General features: G+C 45.2%; 1 protein-coding gene across 5 annotated transcripts in view; it reads right to left on the minus strand.

Moving 5' to 3' along the window:
* Positions 1–9,928: 9,928 nt before the first annotated feature.
* HEBP2 (heme binding protein 2) overlaps positions 9,929–25,802 on the minus strand; it is a 76,955-nt gene continuing 61,081 nt past the window's right edge. For all 5 annotated transcript variants that reach the window (XM_063917424.1, XM_063917423.1, XM_063917428.1 and 2 more), the window contains 3 exons: positions 21,201–21,339; positions 16,459–16,639; positions 9,929–10,594 (listed from right to left, as the gene is read on the minus strand). In XM_063917424.1, coding sequence (XP_063773494.1) covers positions 10,420–10,594; positions 16,459–16,639; positions 21,201–21,339 — 495 coding nt within the window. In that variant the 3' untranslated portion in view covers positions 9,929–10,419. The remainder of the gene's footprint in view (positions 10,595–16,458; positions 16,640–21,200; positions 21,340–25,802) is intronic.

A 25,802-nucleotide genomic window follows, 5' to 3' on the forward strand; every position in this document is an offset into this window, starting at 1 on the left:
CAGCAGCTGCTGTACTCTGCATTGGACATTACCCAGATAAGGTACTGTGGATTACAACCTATGTTTGGCTACATCCAGCCCCTCACTTAGACATCATCCACCTCTGTTCTCTGAGCAACAAATAACTGACTTATTGCATTAATCTACTAATATCAGTATATTCAGGCTCTGAATTACTGAAGGCTCACTGTTTAAAATCAGGATCCATTTCCAGGACACGTTATCACTACCCCCACAAAAAAATCTACTTCAAAGGCCTCTCACACTGAGACTTTTCACACCTACACAGTAGGAATTGGCTTCTAACACCTTTCCAAAAGACTGCCTATCCTAGGATAATTGACTAAATCAGCAGTTATTTTATTTATTACTAGCTTCAAATATACCCAATAGGTTATAGCAATAACTTTGTTCATAATCCCATTATAATTTTGGATCACATACCGAATTGGGGGGAAACAAAACACAAAAAGAAGAAAAAAACAAGAAAAAAAAAACGAAGAACAAAAAAAACAAAACCCCACTGCTTTCTCTCCCTCTCTCATCATCATATGCAGCTCAAATTTATAGTAATCTGTCATTGATGACCAAATGTATACGTATTGCTCCAGCTTCATTCTTTCACTCCGCCCACCACGTTCTGCAGTTCCTATCACACCATCACAGGCTTCTATTCTCCAATCCCTTGGCATTTTAAAAATAAAACACAGGCGCATTCGTGGGAAGCGAGCAGGCAGGAAATGTATTTCCCCCGGTAACCATCTAAGTCCTTTGCCCACCTGCTCACCCCCCATACTCAAAGAACAATCAAACAGAAGTGATACCCAAAAGACGGCCCTGTGTTTGGAAGGACAGAACTGTCAACTCTCACTTTGTGACCCCCATACCCACAGCTCCTGCACTTAACATAAAGAAAACTGAAGGCCCTCTGGTATGCCCAATCAGGTCAGTCCTTTGTAATGCCAGATCTATAAGAAACAAGACTGCAACAATTGCTGACCTTATTGAATCTGCAGATCTAGCCTGTATTACAGAGACCTGGCTAGATGAAAATGCAGCACCTATATTGGAGGCGGCAGTACCAACAAACTACTCTGTCATCCACAACCCAAGACTGGACCGCAGAGGTGGCGGGGTGGCTATCTGCTTCAAAAAAGAACTTAAACTTAGGGTCCACCCTATTGAAACTACTCGCTCATTCCAGTGCATTGCTGCCCGGAGTTCGACAGGATTAGGTTTCAGAGTACTTCTCATTTACCGGCCACCTGGAGATGGAAAGATATTTCTACAAGAAATTGCAGACACTGTTGCTGGCCTGGTTCTGGAACATCAAAGATGGCTCATCCTCGGGGATTTCAATGCATGGGTGGATGATGAGCTCTCACGCCTTGGCCAAGACCTCCTGTGCACAATGAATGGTCTGGGCTTCACACAGGTCATTCCCTTTGCCACACATAAAAGTGGTCACACTCTCGACCTTGTCTTTCAGATTGGATTAGAAGTCACTGACCTAAAAATAAACCCAGTCATCTGGTCAGATCACTACTCCCTCTGGTTCTCAGTTGCAACCCCTCAAATAAGATCTCTGCCCGTGGAGTTGACCAGGTATCGTCCAAGGAGGGGTATGACTCCCCAGGCTCTTGCAGCAAATCTGGATCTCTCTGCTATACTGGGTGCCTGTGAAGATCCCTGTTCCCTAGTCCGTTATTATAATAGGGATGTTATGGCTGCAATTGATATTATCGCCTCTGTGCGTTTAAGACCTCGTAAACCACAACGTCAAGCTCAATGGTTCGACAACAGTGTTAGTGAGCTCAAGAAAAGGGGGCGTAGACTGGAAAGACGATGGAGGAAGACTAACCTAGTAGATGACAAAATAAAACTAATAAAGCATAACGAAGAATATCAATCGACAATCACTCGTAAGAAAGCACAGTTCCTGTCAAATGAGATCACAGCAGCAAACAATAGGCCAGCTCAACTTTTCCGCACAGTGGAGATGCTTTTTAAGCCAGCATGCCTGCAGACTGATGAGACCCTCTCCCAGGCAAGATGCAACGAGTTTGCAAACTTCTTTGCAGATAAAATATCCACCATCCGGGCTGGAATCTCCACAGTGCCATCAAAGGAGTGCCAAACTACAAAGCCTGCCAATATAAGCTACCTGCCTTCATGGACCAGCTTTGACCCAGTGGATGTAAAGGACACTGCTGAAATTGCTCGGATTTTGCGTCCCACCACCTGTGATCTGGACCCAGCCTCAACCAAGCTTCTAATAGGTTGTATGGATATAATTGGTCCTGTCTTTACAAAAATTGTTCAATGCTCTTTGCAGACAGGCATTTTTCCTGGACCCCTAAAGGAAGCAATTGTGAGACCGCTTCTTAAAAAACCTAATTTAGATCCTGACTGCATGCCCAACTACAGACCGGTATCAAACCTTCCTTTCCTAGGAAAGGTTATTGAGAAAGTCGTTGCAAATCAACTGGAAACCCGCCTGACAACCCATGATATTTATGATCCATTTCAATCAGGATTCAGGAGAAGACATAGCACTCAAACAGCCCTGGTGTGTGTGTTAAATGATCTTCCGATGGCAAAAGACAGAGGTGACTGTTCAATATTAATCCTTCTGGATCTCTCGGCAGCATTTGATACCGTGGACCATGGGCTTCTGATTGAGCGACTGATACATTTCTGTGGTCTGGATGGCACAGTCCTAAGCTGGTTCAAATAATTTCTCACAGGCAGGTCACAGAGAGTATAATCTGGATTAGACTCATCACCACCAGTGCCATTGCCATGTGGTGTCCCACAAGGTTCTATACTATCCCCCATGCTTTTTGTGGTATACATGCTCCCATTGGGCGAAATAATCAGGCGCCATGGCCTGGTCTACCACTGCTATGCAGATGATACACAACTGTACTTGTCCTTTGCTCCGGGCACTGATAACCCAATAGCAACCCTAAATGGCTGTCTAGCTGAACTACAGGAGTGGATGAGCGCCAGTTGGCTGCGACTGAACCCGGATAAAACAGAGGTCCTTATGATACGACCACAACATCAAAGGTCAAGACTGCAGCATAGCCAACCAACTGGACTTACCCTCGGGGATTCAGAATTACAGACCAGTGATCGTGTGCGGAATCTTGGCGTTGTCCTGGATGGTGGCTTGACACTTAAACATCAGATATCAGCCACAATCAAATCCTCATTCTTTCACCTGAGGAACATAGCCAGAATCAAGCACTTAATTCCCTCAGATGATATGCCAAAAGTCATACATGCATTTGTATCATCTCGTTTAGACTACTGTAATGCCCTCTACCTTGGTCTACCAGCAAAAGAATTGCAACACTTACAGCTGGTACAAAACACAGCTGCCAGGCTATTAACCAACCAGCCCCGTTCTAGCATAACACCCATCCTCTACTCCCTTCACTGGCTGCCTGTAAGATGGTGAATCATCTTCAAGATTGGCTTACTGAGTTTCAAAGCATTACATGACCAAGGCCCAAGGTACCTGAAACAGCTTCTGACCCCATACTGCCCCACTCGATTACTGCGATCTGTAGATGAAGGACTTTTAGCAGTACCTAGAATCTACCGTAATTCATCTGGGGGTCGAGCTTTTAGTCATGCGGCTCCGACTCTATGGAACTCACTTCCCCGCACAGTGCGAGAGGCCCCAACTATAGAATCCTTCAAAAGTAGACTCAAGACTTTTCTGTTTACTCAAGCATTTCCATAATGTCCCTTTTAGTATCTTCATGCTTCTGTATTTTATGAAAATGTACTTCATTATTTTCTGTACTATATTATGCTATGTATCTGTTAAGCGCCTTGAGTCCTATTGGAGAAAGAGCGCTATATAAATAAAATTATTATTATTATTATTATACAAATGCCCCCACAGTGCCAGATCCACAATTGCCCCCACAGTGCCAGGTAAACAATTGCTCCCACAGTGCCAGGTATACAAATGCCCCACAGTGCCAGCCAATTGCCCCCACAGTGCCAGGTATACAATTGCCCCCACAGCAGGCTGCAGCTGCTTACCGCTGCTGCTGCTCCTCCGGCTGTGATGTGAGGGTGTCAGGAAAAGAGATCAGAGCGCAGGCGCGCGGCTATGTCTGGTGCCGGCGTGTAGGACTTCAAACTAGCCGCCGGTTCGTGAGCCAATCAGAGCTCGCGGACCGGCAGTGGCAGCTCCTGATTGGCTGCCGGTCCGCGAGCTCTGATTGGCTCACGAACCGGCGGCTGGTTTGAAGTCCGCTACACGCCGCCAGACATAGCCGCGCTGGCGCGCTCTCCTCTCCTGACAGCTGAGACACGCTGCCACCGGACTGAGCGGCAGCGTGTCTCAATGACACAAGCGGGGGGGCCCGCTTCGGGCCCCTTGGGACACACCGGGCCCTAGGCAACCGCTTTGGTTGCCTAGCGGTAAATCCGCCTCTGCATACAGGTTCAGGGAAATAATAGTTGGTAGTAGAATGAGTTGTGCGAAGTGTGGTGCACCGTTAAGGGGGTATTTCATGCTCCACCTTAAGGGCATGTCTAGCTCCTCATATGGGCGTGTCTACATTTTAAATGCTTGTTGCTAAATATTTCTATCATCAGCAGCAACAGATTTTGGGATATTTTACAATTATTTGTACTAAACTTGTTGTCTGCAATACTGGATTTCTTTTTGCATCTATTTGTTGTGATATTTCTTTTCTTCTTACTCAGCACATTATACATGATAAATGTGATGCCTATGCAATAAATTACAAATGCAATTTGACCTTGTGTGAATTCTTACTTTAATGATAGTAAAAATTGGCTTTGCAAAGTTTTTAGTATTGTCCTTTTTGTGTGTTTAACTAAAGATTACTAATAATATACACTTTTCACACACACTGAGTTAAGAAGACACATCACAGGGGTCAGGCAAACTTGATTCTCTACTGCCAAGACTCCTACAAGGTTTTCCTGAGAGTCGACAGCACAGACTGGTGAGCCTGGACAGAAGTCATGGGCTGCAGCGATAATATTTATATTTTATAATATTAGAACTGCATTCAGGAGAGGGATCCAACAGAATATATAGGGCATATAGAATTTGTAATAATAATCTAATAATTAATCTCAGGCACCTGTAGCACTGCTTTTACAGACAGTAGGATGAGTGAGCAGCAGCTGAGATGTACGCTAACAGAAGCAGGATCTTCCTCTTCTGACTAACATGAGACTTCACCTGTCACCTGCCACCCCACTACTACCCTCCTGAGCTGTGGATTCTGGCACATGAACCATTACGTGGAAATATCTGAGCAACTGCAACTTTAAAAGTGGAGAGCTGCACAGAGATATAGTCAGATTTACTGTAAGTGAGGACTGCCTGTGATAGACTGGCGGCAGCCCCACCTCCGTCAGAGCCCAGAGCATCTGTTCTGGAGCTACACCCCTGCTAGAGCACACTCTTTTTAGATGTTACCAGGATGATTAAAAAGCTGGGTACATACTAGAGCTATGTCATTCCAAAATGCCGTTTTGGAACAACATATCGCTTCCATCACTCAGTGTGTACCCAGGATTGCGCACTCCCTCGGTTGCTAGTGACTGACACTAGGCTTGATGTGCTGCACATCAAACCTAGCATCCTTGTTTATGCTAATGAAGGATGGAACATGGTCATTCCATTCTTCATTAACATCCTGCTGATAAGCATTCTTTCCGATGTCGGAACAAATTTCCGTGGCTTTAGTGTGTACGCAGCTTGAGAGTATGTTTGTAATTCTGTGGGGACAATTTCATAAAATCCTTGTTCAGAGCCGGTCTTAACCAATTTGATGCCTTAGGCAAGATTTTGGCTGGTGCCCCCTAGCACCACGCTAGCTCTGCCTCTTACCCTGTACCCCCTCTCACAGCACCAGCACCCCTCAAAGTTATTTTAAAATGTAAAGTATACTATATATAGCAAATTTTAAAAAAATTGTAAAAAGTTGCATTCAGTAGTGGTATAGCTAAATGTCCTTTAGACTTGATACAAGTCTAGCCCTCAGATATCCAGATAAGTGTAATGCATACAGAACTTGTTCGTACAGGGTTGCACAGTGAGGTAGTGAGATCATCATACAGCATTTCAGCATTATTAAGATTTCTATAGATTGTAAATAGGTTGTGTTGTTGCAATATAAGGAACACGTGATCCAGCCATGATCCCGGCAGTCGAAATCCCGACGTGGAATCCCGACCGCCAGGATTCCAATTGAGCATTTATCAGGACTGCGCTCAGGTAGGCCACGGGGGGTGGGGGTGGGGTTAAGGTTAGGCACCCCCTGGGAGAGTTTGGGATAGGCTGCGGGGAGGAAGGGTTAGGTTTAGGCCGCAGAAAGAGGGTTTGGTTTAGGCACCACTGGGGAGGGTTAGGGTTAGAATGATTTAGGTTTAGGCTGCGGAAAGGCATGGTTATGGGTGCATTGGGGGCAGGTAAGTATACTTACTTAGTCCCTGTTGGGATTCTAAGCATCGGGATGCTGCGGTCGGTCTTCTGACCACCGGCATCCCGAATCCTGGGAAAATTGTACCCAACGCAGGAAAACAACTAAGGTGCCCATCAGCTATGTAACATATGTGGGTATCAGCAGCGGCGGAACTTGCAAGTGATGGGTCCAGGTTCAAAAATATGCTTTGGGCCATCCTCCTCCACCCCACGGGGAAATGCAGTGTACAGGGAGATGCAGTGTATGACAGGGAGAGGAAGTGGGTGACTGGGGAGAGACAGTGGGTAGCAGGGAGAGGCAGTAGGTGATTGGGAGGCAGTTAGTGACAGGGAAAGGTAGAGGGTGACAGGAAGAGGCAGAGGGGGGTAGGTACAGGGTGAAACAGTGCGACGGAGAGGCAGTGGTTGATGGAGAAGCAGTAGGTAATAGGGAGAGGTAGTGGGTGACAGAAAGAGGTAGAGGGTGATGGACATGCAGTGGGTGACAGGTCTTGGGCTAATCTCCGGGCTTTGGCTGGTGTCGCTGCTCCCTGCATTGCAGCTGTACAGCTGTACTTAGTGACAGTGACTTTCAGGCATGGGACATACATTGGAGGATGTGAGCTGAGGACAGCCAGGCTGGGTGTACTGCACACCCTCTATCGCGACGGATGCCCAGCTGACACTACATGGATGCAGGCTTACAGTGCCATTATGAGCTAGGGGGCAAGCAGCGGCCTTCCTGCAGCTGTGGGCCCATAGTCCCCAGTGTCCCCATTCCATCACACCAGTAGTTCTGCCGCTGGCTATCAGCTGGGCCCCCGTATCCCCTGTTGCTATACCACTTATTTTTCAATGATGTCATAAATGGACCATGGTCCCGTAGGTGTTCCACACAGTACATTAAGTTATAAAATTAGAGTCCAGGCACAATTTAACCCCATCCAATTGCTATCCTCCCAAACACCGCACTCTCAGTGATAACACTATCCTTATGAAGAGGGCGAAAGATGCTAACATTACTAGGCAGGAATCCACCATAGCTATACAGTATATCCCACAAGGCTTTCCAGGTGGTTCTGAACGGGGAACAAAGTTGTAAAATATGAAGCTATAAAACAAGAACACTGCTGTTGTTTTTTTAACATCCTATTTTTTAATATTTACTATATGCAGTATTCATTACATTTTAAACTAACTTTGTTTGCCAAATCTCAAAGGAAATTATTTCAATATATTTAGGAGAGGACATACAGCAACTACTATTCTTTTTGTGAACATACAGTAACTAATGAAATAATTGGGCAGTTTCAATTAGCAGTGGGACTTACCACACAGCTGCAGCTCCTGGGTTTAAAGCCTGGAGCTATTCAAGTACTTGACAATTCCTGCGCATGGTAAGCCCCCGGCTAACATGTGTTATAAAGGGTGTATGGTGTGCAGTCCACAAAGGCTCCTGGGTCCTGGGGGGCCCTCACTGCATACCCTGCACCCAAAATATACTTACCTTGTGCCGGCAAGCGGATCCCTCCTTCTCCATGGTGCCATCTTCAGGAACATGGCGCAGCGCAGTGAATGCAAAGACTCTGGGACTGTGCCAGGGCCTTTGCTCTCTTGTGCGCAAGTGCCATCTTCCTAAATATAACTAGGAAGATGGTGCTGCAAAGGAGGAGGGACTGATTGCCAGCAGCACACACAAGGTAAGATGCAGGGCAGAGGTGGGGCTCATTGCGCAGTGAACGGGGCCCGCTGCACACTTGTCCCCTTGGGCACTAATATGCCCCTGCCTACAGAGATTCTATTGTACAAAACAATTATTTAATTGCATTCTGCCTACATTCACCCTTACATGTCGTTATAAAATCGTATGATACACAAGTCATATTAACGTATGTAGAAACTCCTGTAAATAATATCTGTAGAAACAGTGATTTCTAAAGAAATTGCTTATAATATGCAAGTGATGTCATCTCTTCAGTGTTTTATAGGAAAGGTTGTGTATTATATGGACCAATGTGCATTCTACATATATTATTGTATTATAAAACAATCTGAAATTCTGTGACATGTATAGTATATAGTATATAGAACCTCTCTGATTTCAAATATCCATATAACGTACAGTAGGGCGTGCATTAATAAATCCTGCCAACTCACCAGCTGATTATAAAGAAAATATGTTTTTATTCTGCAAATATAGCAGATTAGCGCATATCTGTAATTTATTCCTCTTTCTTAAGGATAAGGAAATGCTTACATTACAACCTCTGGGCAGAGCCAGATTAGTAACAGAGCGGCGGGGTGGCCATCAGGAAGCCCTACACAGTGGTGGCCTCAACACATAGCTACAGTACATCATGAATGTTGCTTATGTGAACTGGGGTTTCTGTGTGGCAGAATTTGAAATGGGGGCACTACAGCGTGTATAACACTAGACATGTGCGCCGACCCCTGTGTTTTGGTTTTCGATCTGTATCTTCTTCGTGTTTTTGGATTTGAATTTGGTTTTGCCAAAACCGCCCTTGCATGTTTTGGTTTTGGTATTGGATCTGTATTTTTTATTTTCAGAAAATCATAAAAACAGCTAAAATCACATAATTTGGGCCTGTTTTGTTACTAAAGTATTAATAACCTCAATAACAATTATTTACAGTCAATTTTGACCACCTCACAGCTCACAATATTGTTTTCAACCAGTTCAGGCCAAAAGGTTGCACCGAGCTAGCTGGATAATAATAATAATTTTATTTATATAGCGCTCTTTCTCCAACAGGACTCGAGGCGCTTCACAGACATCAAAAACAATGCACCTACTACAGAAGATACAGCAATAGACAAGCCACACAGACATAAAAAGAAAACTTAGAGTGCACAAAGCTAAGCAACAGCAGTGGCCTGCGGAGTCACTGTAGCACCGCTGTGTGACAGGACAGGGAGTGCATGGACATAGCACAGCACCTGGACGAACACAGCAGGGTACAGTACAGCTTGACACCGGAGTGAAGCAATATGCAATCCAAAACCCACGAGAATCCGACGCCGGGATTGGTGATGTTTTTCCCCGTTTTAGGATCCGAGTCAGGCAGGAAGAGCCGAACCCTGACACGGATCCCCTCAGATCCGCTATGTTCGGGTGGGTCTGGCTCTCAGAGAACCAGACCCGCTCATCTCTATTTAACACATTTGTACTGCTGGGAGTATTTACACATTATACTTTATAATAACATCACCATCATATCTTATTATCAACTTCATTGTTAGGGATCCACACAAATGAGTTGCCCTGTGCTGTGGTCCCCACATACTGTACCTTAATCTGGTCCTGACTCTGAGTTAAACTAACAGAAACTATCAGCATCTGGGATTATTATTGCTAATAGACACTGACTGTATGACTATTCGTTTTGTAACAGTGTGCATAGTATCGGTTCCCAGTGATTATGCCACGCTTTGTAAGAGTTTAATAATGCAAGCATGTCAATATTTCTTTATTTTATGTGTGTGTGTAGGTCTAGCATCTATTTAGTAACACATATTCGCACATACATTACAAATATAGATACATATATAAACACACCTTCACCCATTTTGTAACAAGGTCACTGTAAATAGAACGTTTCTTCTCAATAGTTATTAACAATCCCAATCTAAGGCACCATTCACTATACAGTCCATACTATAGGGTCCACACTGAGCAAATGCCAATGTAGTCTGATCTCAGAAAGTCATTGCTTATAGTATTTAAAAGACTGACTGACATTTAAGGGCTTTTTTTCTGCTTCCAGAGACATGAAAAACCTGGCGACATTGTTTGACACACTAACATTCAACACAATGAAACAAAAACCTACATAAACATTTAGGTACACTTTTCTTTTAAATCTCCTCAAAGTTTTAGACATGTCTCAATAAGGACTACAAGGCACATGATAGAGCTTTAGGAGGTTTCATTATTTCGCTATCAGCCACACCTCGTTATGTCGGTTTATTGGCTTAAATGGACTGTCATAGCCCGCGCTGTAGTAGACATTTTCATCAAAAACTTTTCCGTCCTGTTTCAAGTGTTCTGACAACTTCGATATGTGTTCTAGGTTCTTTGCACCATTAGTGTACCCTCCAAATGACCTTCAAAGAAATACAAAATATGAATTAGTTCTGTATCCATCGGCAATGAGCTGCAGGTGTTTCTTGGATATAAGGACTTTTTTAAATAAATAACATTTACAACTCCCAAAGACATCCCACAGAAGTCCATACCCTGTTGGTGTAATACTGCGCATGCACAACTTCATGTCTCTCACAGAATAGAAAATGTTATAAAATGTACCAAACAAGCCAGCCTTATCAGCATACGTATGTGCAGTTTGGAGAAAGGAATGGGATTTTACTGGCCATGTGTAGGCTTTCCGGTCTGCGCATGTGCAATAGAGATATTGCACATAGCATACTTGCCTACTTTTGGAAACTAGTTTCAGGGAGATTCAAGATGGTATGAGAGCTTGCTGGCACACCACTGAATGGGCGTGTCATGTTCCACCTAAAGGGTGTGTCTAGCTCCACCTGTGGGTGTGTCTATTGCCATTCAGGGGGATGTCCTGCAGGTAGAAACTAAATAACTTAGAGCAGCATGCCATGCTGCCAGGGTGTGTGTGTGAATGGGTGGCATATGTAGTTGCACATACAGGAGTCAGTGCCAGCCTACACACAGGAATCAGTGCCAGCCTACACACAGGAGTCAGTGCCATTCCTACACACATACACATGTGTCAGTGCCAGTATACAAACAGAAATCAGTGCCAGCCTACACACACACACACACACACACACACACACACACACACACACACACACACACACACCAAACAGGACAGTATTAACCTACACACAGTTCCGGCATATGAGGCCACTGAGGTAGACCCACATACACTCACTTTGTGATTGGGCACTCCTCATAGATACATAGATTTGATGGCAGATAAGAACCACTTGGCACATCTATTCTGCCCATGTATACTCTAGGGTTATTTATATCTTTTTTCGGGAGGCAATTAACCTACCAGTGTATTTTTGGACTGTGGCAAATATCGCGATAACCGATAGCCAAAAATACATTGCATCTCAATCAGTTTATCACCCTTATGGAAAGAATGAATATTAGGCGTTAGATATCCTTAGTAACACTGCAGCCTGAGTCTCTGAAGTGTCTATTAGATTGTTCAATAGTAAATTGGTAACACAGTGATAGTAACAGTTATACAGTTGTTAAAGAATTAACATATGGTTATTATGTTGCAATGCCTCAAATACACTTCACTGTTCAACTAAAAGGAGATATATATATATATATATATATATATCTCCTTTATTATTCGCTGTATAGACTGCTAATATATTGCCACCGTAGAGCATAGGACAGTATGGGGTAAATTTACTAAAGTGGGAGATTTTTAGAACTGGTGATGTTGCCCATGGCAACCAATCAGATTATATCTATTATCTGCTAGAAGCAGCTAACTAAATGTTAAGTAGAATCTGATTGGTTGCCATGGGCAACATCACCAGTTCTAAAAATCTCCCACCTTAGTAAATTTACTATGTGTCTGGATTGGTATCGCACACTGTGGGTATGTTTTATATATACTGTATACTGCATTATATAGGTTATTAACATTACAGAGTACAGGGTAAATAGAGTGTTCAATTGTTCAGTTGTTTATTAGCCTCTGGTAGTGTAAAGTACGCCTAGAACATATATTTTGCAGTATTGAATATAGGTTGTGACTGGCAATACAATAATCTAATTGGCATGGTAGACGTGTACCAATCAGATCAGTGCATTTAGTAAACAGTAATAATTACAAATCTTGTTGTTCTTGGTGAATATTATGTTGCTAGTGTAAAGTGCCAGGTCCTCGGATGAAATAACCGCTAACCCTAAACTGTTAGAGAGTTACACACAAGGGTAAGGAATAAGAGGGACTGTTTAATCTCCCAGGACAGAAGGCAGAGATAGGGAAGGTCACGTAAGTTTACTTAAAAACATGCAGCAGCGTGTGCCTGGCCAATCTGCAGTTGGAGGCCAGAGGTCACATCTGTTACCTTGCAAGAGTATTCCCCTGCCTTCCCCGGAGTGTCAATCGTCCCACCAACAAGTTTATTCATCACTCACCCCTCCTAGATGATCTCTCACTGGCCGCAGGTCTGCATGCAAGGTGGGAGAGGCAGAGGGATCAGAAGCTGCTGCTGCCACGGCCAAGGGAGATGGACCCTGCGCGGTAAGGTGTCCATAGTGACTGGTTGCTCGTAGGCTCTGCAGGGCTGGCTATCCGCGATGCTGTCCATGCCCCCCGTCCATTCCCAACCTATTTTGCATGCTCACTCCAAACTGTGCTCCCCTAGCGGCCGGTCTTGCGCATGCGCTGTTCAGATTTCTTTCAGGGCTAGCTGATTCCGGGGGATTGTGAGGGCTGTGCGGGGCAGCGGGAGAATGCTTGCAGGAACGGGAGCCTCCCGCAGAATGCGGGAGTGTTGGCAAGTATGGCACATAGAGAAGACTAACTTTGCCATACATCAAAGCATTATGCTATCATGAAATCTGTTTCTTTGTTGGAGGTATCCCCCTTATTGCTGGACATCACAAGCAGGGCCGGTTCAAGGGCGCTCTGCGCCCCGGGCAGGAAATGGGGCGTGGCCTAATACAGGGGGCGTGGTCAATTACGCCCCCTGTACATTAAAAGCGCCGCTTGAATGCTGAGTGGTGCGCGATGACGTCATCGCGCACCGCACAGCAAAAGGTCCTCTCCACGAAGGGAAACTAGACGCTATGAGTCTAGTTCCCTTCGTAGAGAGGACCTTTGCTGTGCGGTGCGCGATGACGTCATCGCGCACCGCTCAGCAAAGTTACTCTCCAGGAAGGGAAACTAGACGCATAGCGTCTAGTTCCCTTCAGGAGGCGGACGGGGATGGGGACGGGGACGGCAGCGGAGGCGGACAGGGACACAGCGGGCAGCAGTGGCGGATCTTGTCACGGTGCGGCGCCCTCCGGATGGCGCCAGCGCCCTCCGGAAGGCGGCGCCCCGGGCAAAAGTCCTGCTTGCCCGTGGCAAGATCCGCCACTGATCACAAGGTAAGTGGTAGTTCATAAATGTAAGCAGTAACACAAATTGAGCTCCATTTCAGAACTGAAGGGGTTATGACACCTGTGCAGCATGGTCCTAACTAGGAGTGTGTAGTGTGCCTAGGCACATAGCACTGCAGGGTAGGGGGCGCTGTTGGTGGCACTTGTAAATGATCTGTTTTAATTACTTTCACCTGCAGCTTCCCCCCTTTTTGAAGCCCAGCAACTCCTACCCCACCCCTTCCGTCACTATTACCTATACAACATTCATTAACTTAACTTGATAGCTCTTTGTTATTACAAGATGCTGACATGCCTGGGATTCGAACCCATCGCATGTGGCATTGCAGTCAGACAATATATTCATTGAGATATCTGCCCTTGCATAGAAAGCTACAGAATTATAAGCTAGAGAATTTAACTATTTGAAGCTTACCTTGCACAGTGCAGCTGAGCAGATCTATGTAGTGTGTGGTTCAAGGGATTGGATGTATGGCTGCATACTAGAGATCTGATCAATTGCAATGCTGATTATGTTTTACTTTTTACAAGTACCAGTAGCTTCGTATTGTTAGAAATCGTAGTTTTTATGCAGGATCAAATAGATCAATGAGTAGGGTATTTTACTGGAATGCAACAGGTTAAAGGTTTAAGGGGTACATTTACTAAGCAGTGATAAGAACGGAAAAGTGAGCCAGTGGAGAAATTTCCCCATCAACCAATCAGCAGCTCTGTATCATTTTATAGTATGCAAATTATAGACGTTACTTCAGTGCTGATTGGTTGCCATGGGCAACTTCTCCACTGGCTCACTTCTCTGCTCTTATCACTGCTTGGTAAATGTACCCCTAAATCCTGGGTATGGCAGTATATTGAAATGTGTCCTTTAATAAAGAGTATTGTAACTGAATAACAGTCAGCTCTCAAGTTAAGTGCATGAATGTGGGAAGCACATAATGTGGGAAGGGGAATCAAAGCACGTGCTTTCTCTGGGATCAATTTTGTCATGCCTTCTCCTCACGAGGCATGCGCCTTATGTCCCTTTTGGGAAAATGGTGGTTGTGGGGAAGGGGGGGGGGGTGCAGTTCTCTTCCTGTCACAGGGAATCAAAAAGTCTTGTTACAGTTTTGCTGTGCAGTATTTATCAAACAATGGTTAATAGTTTATTGCTGTCTGTGACAGTACTGCTTATGCCATCTTTATAAGGTGTCAGCAGTAAGGTCTCCATTGGCAGCAATGGGGAACCGGCAAAAGCCTTTCTGGCTTCAGAAAAGCCTTCCAGGCTTTGCCAAGTCTCAGTCAGGATAAAGCACAGTGCGCATGTGCAGGCATCTGTCACAAACATTTATTAGACATGATAAACGGAGCCCATTATATCACTGCAATATAAATTAGTATGGTATGTTAATTGTCATTGTTGCCAAAAAAACCAAAAACCCTTATGACAGTGTTTAACTAAGAGAAAACATTTATGAAACAAGTCTGGCTAATGAAATTGCACGTGTTCTCCTATATTGGGGAATACTGTGCAAAGTAGAGTAACATTTTTTAAAACAGTGCAATGTGCTGCAAGTGCTACACACACATGACTACCCTTAGTAAATCACACTAGAACAATGCATGACTTTTTCACCAACTGCAAACTGTCATTTTGCCTGAGCTTTCTGCTGAAAAATCGGTATATACTGCAGTAGTAGGTTGTTTTAGCCACAAGCACTGTTACCACTGTGATCACTGCAGCACGCCATAGAAGATGTGATTACATATATTGGGCCAAATTCAGACCTGATCGCAACAATAAACTTTTTCACTAATGGGCAAAACCATGTGCACTGCAGGGAGGGGGGGGGGGGGGGGGGGCAGATATAACATGTACAGAGAGTTAGATTTGGGTGGGGTGTATTCAAACTGAAATCTAAATTGCAGTGTAAAAAAAAAGCAGCCAGTATTTACTTGACACAGAAACATAATAACCCAGCACGTTACATCTGCCAACCCCCCCGCTGTTCACATGGTTTTGCCCACAAGAGAAAGATCTTGCTCGTACGATCAGGTCTGAATTAGGTCCATGGCCCTCATTCCGAGTTGTTCGCTCGCAAGCTGCTTTTAGCAGCTTTGCACACGCTAAGCCGCCGCCTACTGGGAGTGAATCTTAGCATAGTAAAATTGCGAACGAAAGATTAGCAGAATTGCGAATAGACACTTCTTAGCAGTTTCTGAGTAGCTCCACACTTACTCGGCAACTGCGATCAGTTCAGTCAGTTTCGTTCCTGGTTTGACGTCACAAACACTCCCAGCGTTCGCCCAGACACTCCCCCGTTTCTTCAGACACTCCCCCGTTTTTCCCAGAAACGGCAGCGTTTTTTCACACACACCCATAAAACGGTCAGTTTCCGCCCAGAAACACCCACTTCCTGTCAATCACATTACGATCACCAGAACGAAGAAAAAACCTCGTAATGCCGTGAGTAAAATTCCTAACTGCATAGCAAATTTACTTGGCGCAGTCGCAGTGCGAACATTGCGCATGCGCAATTAGCGGACAATCGCTGCGATGCGAAGAAAATTACCGAGCGAACAACTCGGAATGACCCCCATTGTGCAATGTGTGACATTTGCACTGTCTTTTCTCTGCGGATGAGTAGTTTATGGATTGTATAGCATATTTATTTGAGTTGATATAAAAAAATGTAATATTTAAAAATGGCTGCCTTCAATGTCTATTCCAGGTGTAAGTGCGACCTGAAACGAGCCTTTTCTTTATAATCTTAATTGGTTGTTGCAAACACAGAACCGTCACACAAAAGGAAGACTTACAACTAATGAATCCCTATTACGAGACATTAAATAAAGACATTTACAGTGAGTCTACCTGACATAAACAGTTGTTCCTGGTCTTTCTGTAACAAATACGCTGCTTTCAGAAGGTTGGGGTGGATCATCTTGGTGTTCAGTTGGAATGTAAAATGAAATGGTGAATGTGGATTCACAGGCTGGCCCTGCCCCAGGCTCCACGTAAGTTGTCACTGGTGCAGTCATTTCGACCTTAACATCTGCATAAAACATATTAAGTGACAGTAAGTATCAAAATTTTCTGCAAAATGCTAAAAAGCCAATATAAGAGTAGGAGCAACTAAACATTAAATTTTCTTATATTCACATCATCAGTTTTTTTTTCTTTCGAACACAAAGTCTGTGCAGGTGAATATTGAATGCAATAGGGTCTCATGCTTCAGTGAAGTAAAATAAAAATGACCCACCTCAGCCACTATACTAAAAGTAAATTATATCTGAAACAGATTATTACTGAAGCACCACTCGCAGGATCTGTCAATGCGTGGTTTTGCTTATCAGTATTTAAAAACTAGTTAACAGTCAAAAAATGTATGTGTTCTGTATATCACTCACACATACCACATTTACTGGCCACATTGGAGAAATGCCAATGTAGTTGGCTATCAGAATGCACTGCAATCAGGGTCGGACTGGCCCACAGGGGTACCAGGGAAACCACCGATAGGCCCCACTGCCTAAGTGCCCACTCCTTCCCCTAGGGATCAGGTTTCAGACTGTGCACTTGTATTATACATGGTAGATATGTTGCATTACACTGCACTAGACTATTGTGTATTTCAAGCCTCTGTGGAGGCTGGCCACACCCCCTTTGTAGGCTGGCCACACCCTTAAGTATGGGCCCCTATCACTGCACCCTCCCGGTGGGCCCTTCATTCCCCAGTCCGACACTGACTGCAGTGCATTCTGGTAGGTGTGCTAAAAACCCCACCTTTTGTAGATACCACACATATGTACTGAGGGAGCAGGGCACAGATAAGTATTAAAACATTTTCTTTTTTTTATCTATCTCGTCAGGGGACGTCTATTATTTACTGGAGTAGGCAAAAAATAAAACACTGCTCCCAGTCACTCTGGTTTATTATTGAACAACACTGTTTTTAATACAGCTTCCACCAGTTTCTTTATATTATCACTTATGAATATGTATAATAGTCTACCCTTCTTTTAGTGTGTGGGTTTTTGTTTTGTTTTTTAATTTTGCTTTCATTTTTCTGCAGTTGGTTTGCTACACCTTTAAAATGGAGTTAGTAGGCTACCCATGATCTTATTTATATAACGGGGGAGCATCCAATCAAAACTATGGCCCCCATTTATCAAGCCTTGGAGAGTGATAAATAGCACGGTGATAAAGTACCAACCAATCAGCTTCTAACTGCCATGTTACAGACTGTGTTTGAAAAATGGCAGTTAGGAGCTAATTGGCTGGTACTTTATCACCGTGCTATTTATCACTATCCAAGGCTTGATAAATCTGGGCCTATGTTTGGTGTCCAGGTGTCAACAGGATGAGCTGTCCTAGAAATTGATAATGTCAAATATTACCTTTAAACATAAGCTATATACTATTTACGGACTAAGTACGCTATTGGCGCACAGAGTACCGTAAGGGTACGCACTTAGCGTAGCAGACGCTAGGCCGTGGGCGCGATGCACAAGCGACACGTACGCTCACAGACTCACGCTTAGTATCGAACACGCTAAAGTCGTCCCGAGTACCGTAATGCTACGCTATCGGCGTAGCGGACGCTGCGCCGTGCGAGTGAGACACGAGCGGCGCAGACGCTCACAGAATGACACACAGTAAACCTTGTTAACAACACACAGTAAGGGTATGCTTATACTCTAAACCTTAGCAATGTAATACTACAATGATGTAACGCTTATTAACCTTGATAATATGAAAGCTGTTTGAGCGATGGAGACGCTAAGAAAACCCTTTACAGCAACTAGTGAAAACACAAGACCTGGTTTGGGTTTAAAAACCACTCCGGCTCTAACACCTTCGTGGATGATTCTTTAGAGTAAAAAGGGAAAAACAGTACAGCTTATACACTACAAAACTAACATCAAAATCTAAACTGAATAACAAGGAATAATATGAACAATAGCATACAATTACAAACACAAGCAAACAGAATGAGAATAAATGGCAAACACTAAGGATAACAAAATGGCTACAGAGAACAATACATACGTGGGAATGATTCGCAAGCGCGTCCTGGATCCAGCCCTCAGCATTCAATGAGAAAGCCTTTCAGAGAGAGTGAGTGACTGGCCCAGGCAATGGTGGTCCTTATATACACAGCATACAGTAACAATACAATGGTCCCTATAATCTCATTGTTCATTGGACACAGGAATGTGTCTCTGCATTATAACAAAAGGTCATAGGTGGGTTTGAACAGGTGGGCTGTGTCTTTCTCCAACTGCTCAGGTGGGAGGTATCCTCAGGATTCCCGCCGCATGGATAATGAACAGCAAATACAGTAAATGTCCATAAACTACTTTTGTACATAACTATACGCAGGAGTGAGCAATCTTTTCCTAACCAACACCGAAATGTTACCATTAAAATACCCTACAGCTGGATACTAAACACCACCTTTCAACCTTTGTCTGACCCTTTCTATCATGCAAAGAGGAATCTCTCTGTCCAGGAACAGTTTAAACTAAACATACTTACTGACATTGTCTAGGGGAATATTTACTACAATATACGCTATATGGGTTAAATATGTTATGATCGAGTCGCACGCTAGACGCTTACAAACTCTACCGTAAATGCGCATACACCGCGCGTGATCGCCGGAGCGATCTTACGCAAATTGCGGATATGTGCACGCACGGCAGAGCGTGTGCACGTGCAGCGGGCATGTGCATGAGGGGTTAGTACAAGGCATATGTATCAGGATATTTTTCGACTTTGACAAAACTGATACCACTTCTGCATGATCCAGCACGCACTTAAAAGGACCCTTTCTTCTAACCAAGAATGTTATCCAGAAATGCTAAATATACTCCTTATATGTCGGAAATATGAACTATTCAGTTTTATTTTTATACATTATGTGATGATCTTGCATAAATACTCGTAGATATTTGATTATCCTGCACATCAGCTTATTTGACTGACATAAGCAGATTGCAGTTCAGCCCAGGAAGATGCTGTGCAGGGCAGTGGTTAAAGTGGGCCGGAACGTGGCGGAACTGCATTCCGTCACCTCTAATTGAAGGCGGAACCAGTTCCGCCTCCGTCTGGCTACTAGCATCTGGGCCCAACTTCAGTGCACTTTAAAGCTAGCAGCGGCCGCCAGTCAATCCTGGATCATGGGCGGGCCAGCTGCCAATTAAAAGACAGCCGGGCTTTTTTTTAAAACTGCGTGAGCCAATCACGGCTCACGCACCGCCAGCCAATGAGAAGCTGCCAAGTGTTCGCAAGCCGTTATTGGTGCACAGATTCAAAGAGCTGCCTCTTCTTCTGATCAGCAGCACCGGTCGACAGGAATGGCTGGCAGCCGCTGACAACTTAAACTGAACTGCAGCTGTGACCCAGCTGATGCTCCCTGTCCCACTCCCAGAGAGACTGTGTCTCATGGAAATGCTAAGAGCAGGGGGTGATATGGGGGGGGGGGGGGGGGTGAGGCACAGGTGGAGTGATGCATAGGAGATGATATGGGGTGGGAGTGATGCAGAGGTGATATGGGGGAGTGATGCATAGGAGATGATATGGGGTAGTTAGGCAAAGGAGGTGATATGGGAGAGTGAGGCAGAGGAGGTGAAATGGTGGAGTGAGACCCAGGAGGTGAGATGGGGGTGTGAGGTACAGGAGTGAGAGGTGCAGGGGTTCAGATAGAAGCAGAGGCTGAAGTGGTAGCAGGGAGTGAGAGGAGCAGGGGCTGAGATGGAGTGAGGCACAGGGAGTGAGATGGGTAAGTGAGGCACAGGAGTGAGATAGGGACATGAGAGGAGTAAGTGGTGAGGTAGGGGAGTGAGAGGTGCAGGGGTTAAGATAGAAGCAGAGGCTGAAGGGGTAGCAGGGAGGGAGATGTGTAGGGGTAAGTAAAGGAGAAAAAGATGCAGGTGATCAGACACAAAAGTGAGTATATAGGGAGTGAGAGGGTTACCTAGGATGAAGATATCGGCTCATGAGGAAAGTGACAGACGAAGGAAACAGATGGGACACATGGAAGACATAAGAGAGGTGAGCAAAGGTTGTTTAACATATCCTGCTACATTGCGAACCACATCTAAAATTGTGTGTGTGGGGCGAGAACTGCTGTGGGCATTGTGTGTGTAAGTGGCACTGCTACTGTGGGCATTATGTGTGTAAGCAGCACTGCTACTGTGGGCACTGTGTGTGTAAAGGGCACTAATATGTGGGGCAATGTGAATAAGATTGTGCTACTGTGAGGCATTATTTTGAATTGGGGGTACTATTGTGTGGCCACACCCCATCCTGGTGAGGCCACATCCCCTTTTGCCGCGCTCGGTTTAGCTGTTGAGGGAGATGAGTTCCCCCACCTCTCCAGAACCATGTTAAGCCCTGGTGCAGGGTAATCAAAACTAGTGAATACACTAATGCTAGGTCTATTATCAAAAATGTATCTATCAAATCATTATAACAGAAGTAATTATGTGTTTGAGCCACCTCACAGGCTATGCTGTAGGTGACAAAGGTATGTATTATGGAATTCCATGGAGGATGTTATTTTTACTGATCAACACAGATGTGATAACATTCGCATGTGAACAACTTACTTTTTGCATTGCTTCCCTGAATATAGTTGAAGAGACGCATGAAGCCGACACTGACAGCACTGTCCCAGTCTTTCATGGATTTCACCTCAGTGCTCACCCATTTTGCAGGTTCATATTGTCGCATTTCATACTCTGAAGACTATAGGGAGCAACAATACAATGTAACATGTTTAACAATTGAAATGTTATGTATTTGCCATGTATAATCAAATTCTATGTTGTGGCAACGTTCCCTCTAAAAAACATTTTGCAGATTCACCTCCTCGCCACAAAGTACACACATACAGTGGCTTTAAAAAGTATTAAACATCCTAAAATTTTAGCACATTTGTCTGTATTACCAATGACATTTACTCAAGTATTTTTATTGAGAACCAGTACAATATTAACCACCTGTCTGGCGTGGTCACATCAGATGTGACCACACCTGACAGGGCCTTCCCTGACATGGTCGCATCTAATGCAACCAATCAGAAAGCCCACTGTGTCGCTGCTGGAAGAGAATCTTCTAGCAGCTGCCATTATCACTGATGTGAATGGGCAAAATATTCTCTGTACAGCGCTGCGGAATATGTGTGCGCTATATAAATAACTGGAAATAAATAAATAAATAATTATCAGAGGTACCTCAAGGCCCCTCTGCTTCAATAATATAAGGGCACAGTCATGCCCTTATATTAAGGTTGAATTAAATAAACAGAATTCTCTCATAGGGAATTTCTGAGAGGGGAGCATGGTGTTTGACGGGCTACCCCTTAAAAGTTACTGGACATTCCGAGCTGAAATTTGGCATGGTCGTGTACAACTGTCGCTTGGTGCTGCATGCCACATTTCAGTGCAAAAAACTAACAAAATGAGTAATTGGGAACAATATAAAGTTGAAAGGGATGCGGTTATGTTGCCGGTGCCCGGAATCCCGGTGGTAAGCATACCGCTGCCGGGATCCCGAACACTCACAATCCCGCCAGCCGAAATCCCGGCTAACAGGGGCTATTCCCACTCGTGGGTGTCCACGACACCCATACAATGGGAATAGGATCTATGGCAAGCACAGCAAGCCACCAAGCCTGCAGCGTGGTGAGTCCAGCGAGCCCGCAAGGTGCTTTGTTGTGCTCGCCCGCCTGCAATCAGCCTGGCAGCCGGGATCCTAGCATCGGTATGCTGACCGCCTTGATCACAGCCGCCGCAGTTGAAAATGTAGGCTTTTTCTCCCACTTCTAGTTTGGTCAAAACTGACACTTTTCTGATGTAGTCTATGAGGGATTTTTGGGCATAACTCAGGGTAGAGGACAAATTAAGACTAGCGGTTTGTTTTGTTAGGCACCTCTTGCTCCAGTGTAAGGCCTTTTGAGGTTTAGGTAATTGAGAAAGTTACAGTTTTTTAACACTTGGACAAAATATGCCCCATTTTAGAGATAGGAAATTTTCAATTTGTTGCACTTGCAGGGGGTGTACAGTGGCTACACTTGGGTGCACAAACATGGATGACTTTTGCCCCGCATCCTGATTTTACTCATTAAGCTAGAGGGGATATGACTATACATGGCTAATACAGTGGGGCAGGGGACTGTTTTGGGGTTACTGGGGGAACATTAGGACAATAATTAGCCCTTGCACCGCTCACATTAATGACTTTTAGTGTCTGGTCTGAGCGGTGCCAGAGATGGCTGTAACACCAACTGATCTCTCTGCGCCCCCTCTCCCTCCCCTCTCTCTCTGACCCCCTCCCTTGCTCTGCTCTGGTCTCACCACCTGCTCTGATGTGGTATCTCCTACCCACCCCGCACCCCCGCTCTGCTCTGGTCTCTCTCTCTCTCCCCCTGCGCTACTCTGCTCTCTGTCTCCCCCCCACCCTGTTGCTTTGCCCCACCTCAGTTCCTGTGGTCTCTCCCCCCCTGCTCTGTTCTTGTCTCTCGCACCCATCCCGCACCCCCCCCCCCCCCCCCCGTGCTACTCTGGTCTCTCTCTCTTTTCCCTCGCACTGCTCTGCGCTCTCTGTCTACCCCCCCCCCCCCCCCGTGTTGCTCTGCCCTCTCTGCCCCCACGCATTGCCCTGTATACTCTTCCTGCACAGTGCTCTCCTACTCTACACCTCACCCTGCAAAACCCTTCTATCACACACTTTTCCCTTACACGACCTCCTACCCTATGACTGCTCCCCGCACACTACTCTCCATTATTACCACCCACTCTGCCCCCCCTACCCCCACATTGCTCTTCTATACTACTCATCACCTTGCTCCTCCTCCAAGCACTCACTGCTCTAGTACAATACATCTCCCCCTGAAACCCCTCCCCACACACACTGCTCTCCTTTACTGCTTCTTACCCAGAACCACCTACTCCCATAACCCTGCACTCCGCTCCCACATACATTTCTTTCCGACACTACACCTCACCCTGCACACACTGCTCTCCTACACTACCCCTCACCCTGCTCCCCTTCCCCACACACTACTGTCCTACACTACCCCACACCCTGTGCCCGATTTCCACTCACACTCTTCTCCTACACTACTCCTCACCTTACACCCACTCACCACAAACACTGCTCTTCTACCATTCCCCTCACCCTGCACACTGCTGTACACTGCCTCTCACCCTGCACCCCCTCCCCACACATTGCTCTACCACATGATTCCTTACCTTGCACCCCTTCCCCACATACACTGCTCTCCTACATCTCCCCTTACTCTGCACCTCCTCCCCACACACAATACTCTCCTATACCACTTCTTACCGTGCATCTCCCAACCCGCAAACATTGCTCTCACTACCCCTCGCCCTGTACACCACCCCCTCACACACTGCTGTCCTACACTACCCCGCACCCAATCTCTGCACACACTGCTTTCCCACACTACTTCGAACCCCCTCTTCCTGTTCCTGACTACCCCTCACCTAGCACCCTCTTTACGCGCAATGTTCTCCTACACTACTCCTCACCTTGCGCCCTCTTTATGCACATTGCTCTCCTAAAGCACTTCTCACCCTCCTCCCCCTTTTCGCCCACACAAGGTTTCCTGCACTTGGAGAGCTGCCAGCCAATCACTGGCCATTATCGTGGGGACCGCCTACACATTTAAAAAAATGCCACCATGAGCTGTGGTTAGCTTGATTATGGCGCCATCTTTGAAAATGAAGATGGCCACAGAAAGCCAATTGCGCTCATCATGTCATCATCCCATCTCCTATGTGCGGCAGGGACAGGCTGTCTGACAGCGGAGGAGCTGAGAAGATCTCCTGAAGAAAGAAGACAGCAAGAAAGTCCTGGATGTGTGGTGACTATGCAAAAGAGCTTAAAGGGTGCCGCCCCCTAGGTGAATATAGGGGCTATGAAATTCCATAGACAAAAAAAACTTACGGTTCAAATGTCCCATTAAGGCTTCTTAGACGTTGGGCCTGATGTAATGACGCCCAAGTTCGGCGGCCAAGCGGGATGCCAGATGAACTCTGACGTTTTTTTAAAGGGGCAATCACTTACAAGGCATAGTTTTGACTTGTAAGTGATTGCCCCTTTAAAAAAAAGTCTGAGTTCGCCCAGCATCCCACACGGTCACCAAACTCGGGCGGTATTACAGCCGGACTATGATCTGAAATTTCACAAACCTATTGAATTTCTACCATTCAATCTCAAAAAAGCAATAAAATTCCGATCATTAAGGCTGACACCTTAATGAACGTGATATGGTATGCCATCACAGCCTGTGGGTAATACTCTCACTGAGTGACATTGCTGTCACTCACAAAATGCTAATTCACAGATAGGGGTGCTCATTGGAATAAACAGATGCAGTCTATTCAACTGAAGGTCTGAGCAGAAGAACGAGCTGCGGATGGGGTAAGGCTGGTGTGGATGGGGGGGCAGAAAGGTATGGATAAGGGTAAAGACTAAGCAGTACGGATGAGTGGGAAACAAAGCAACGCAGACATGGGTGTATCCAGAACTTTGTGGGCCCATAGCAACATTTTTAAGGGGCCCCCCAACCTGGGTCTCCACCAGAGAAGGTATGGCTAGTGCCACACAAGAGGTGTGGTTAGTGTTGCCTTTCATTTTAACTTCAGCCCACCATGCAACCCACTGCACTCCTGTAATCCTTTATTAAAATTCTGTGAGTTCCAGGCAGTGGATGGTGGGTGTGTGGATGGCGGTCACCAGGACTGTGTGGGTCACTTACTGCGCTTCCACCTGCCATAGAGGGGTAGGACTCCACTGTATTTAATTATTTATCTCATCTCTCTCATATTTCTGTTACTTTTTTTCACATACACTCTCTGGTCTCTCTCATATTTCTTCACCTCTCCCTCCTTTTTCTCTATCTCTCTCATTTTTTACACACATACTATATCCTTTTATTACTGCCGCACACCTCTATCTCTTATATATATATATACATCCATATGCTGCCTCTCTTATATACACATTCATACATACACTGCCTCTCATATATATATATATATATATATATATATTTACTGTATATACATCCATACACTGCCTCTCACATACATCCATACATACATACATACATACATACATCCATACACTGCCTCTCTCATATACACATTCACACATACACTGCCTCTCACATACATACATAC

Source organism: Pseudophryne corroboree, chromosome 4 (genome assembly GCF_028390025.1).
Source record: "Pseudophryne corroboree isolate aPseCor3 chromosome 4, aPseCor3.hap2, whole genome shotgun sequence".
Lineage (NCBI taxonomy): Eukaryota > Metazoa > Chordata > Amphibia > Anura > Myobatrachidae > Pseudophryne > Pseudophryne corroboree.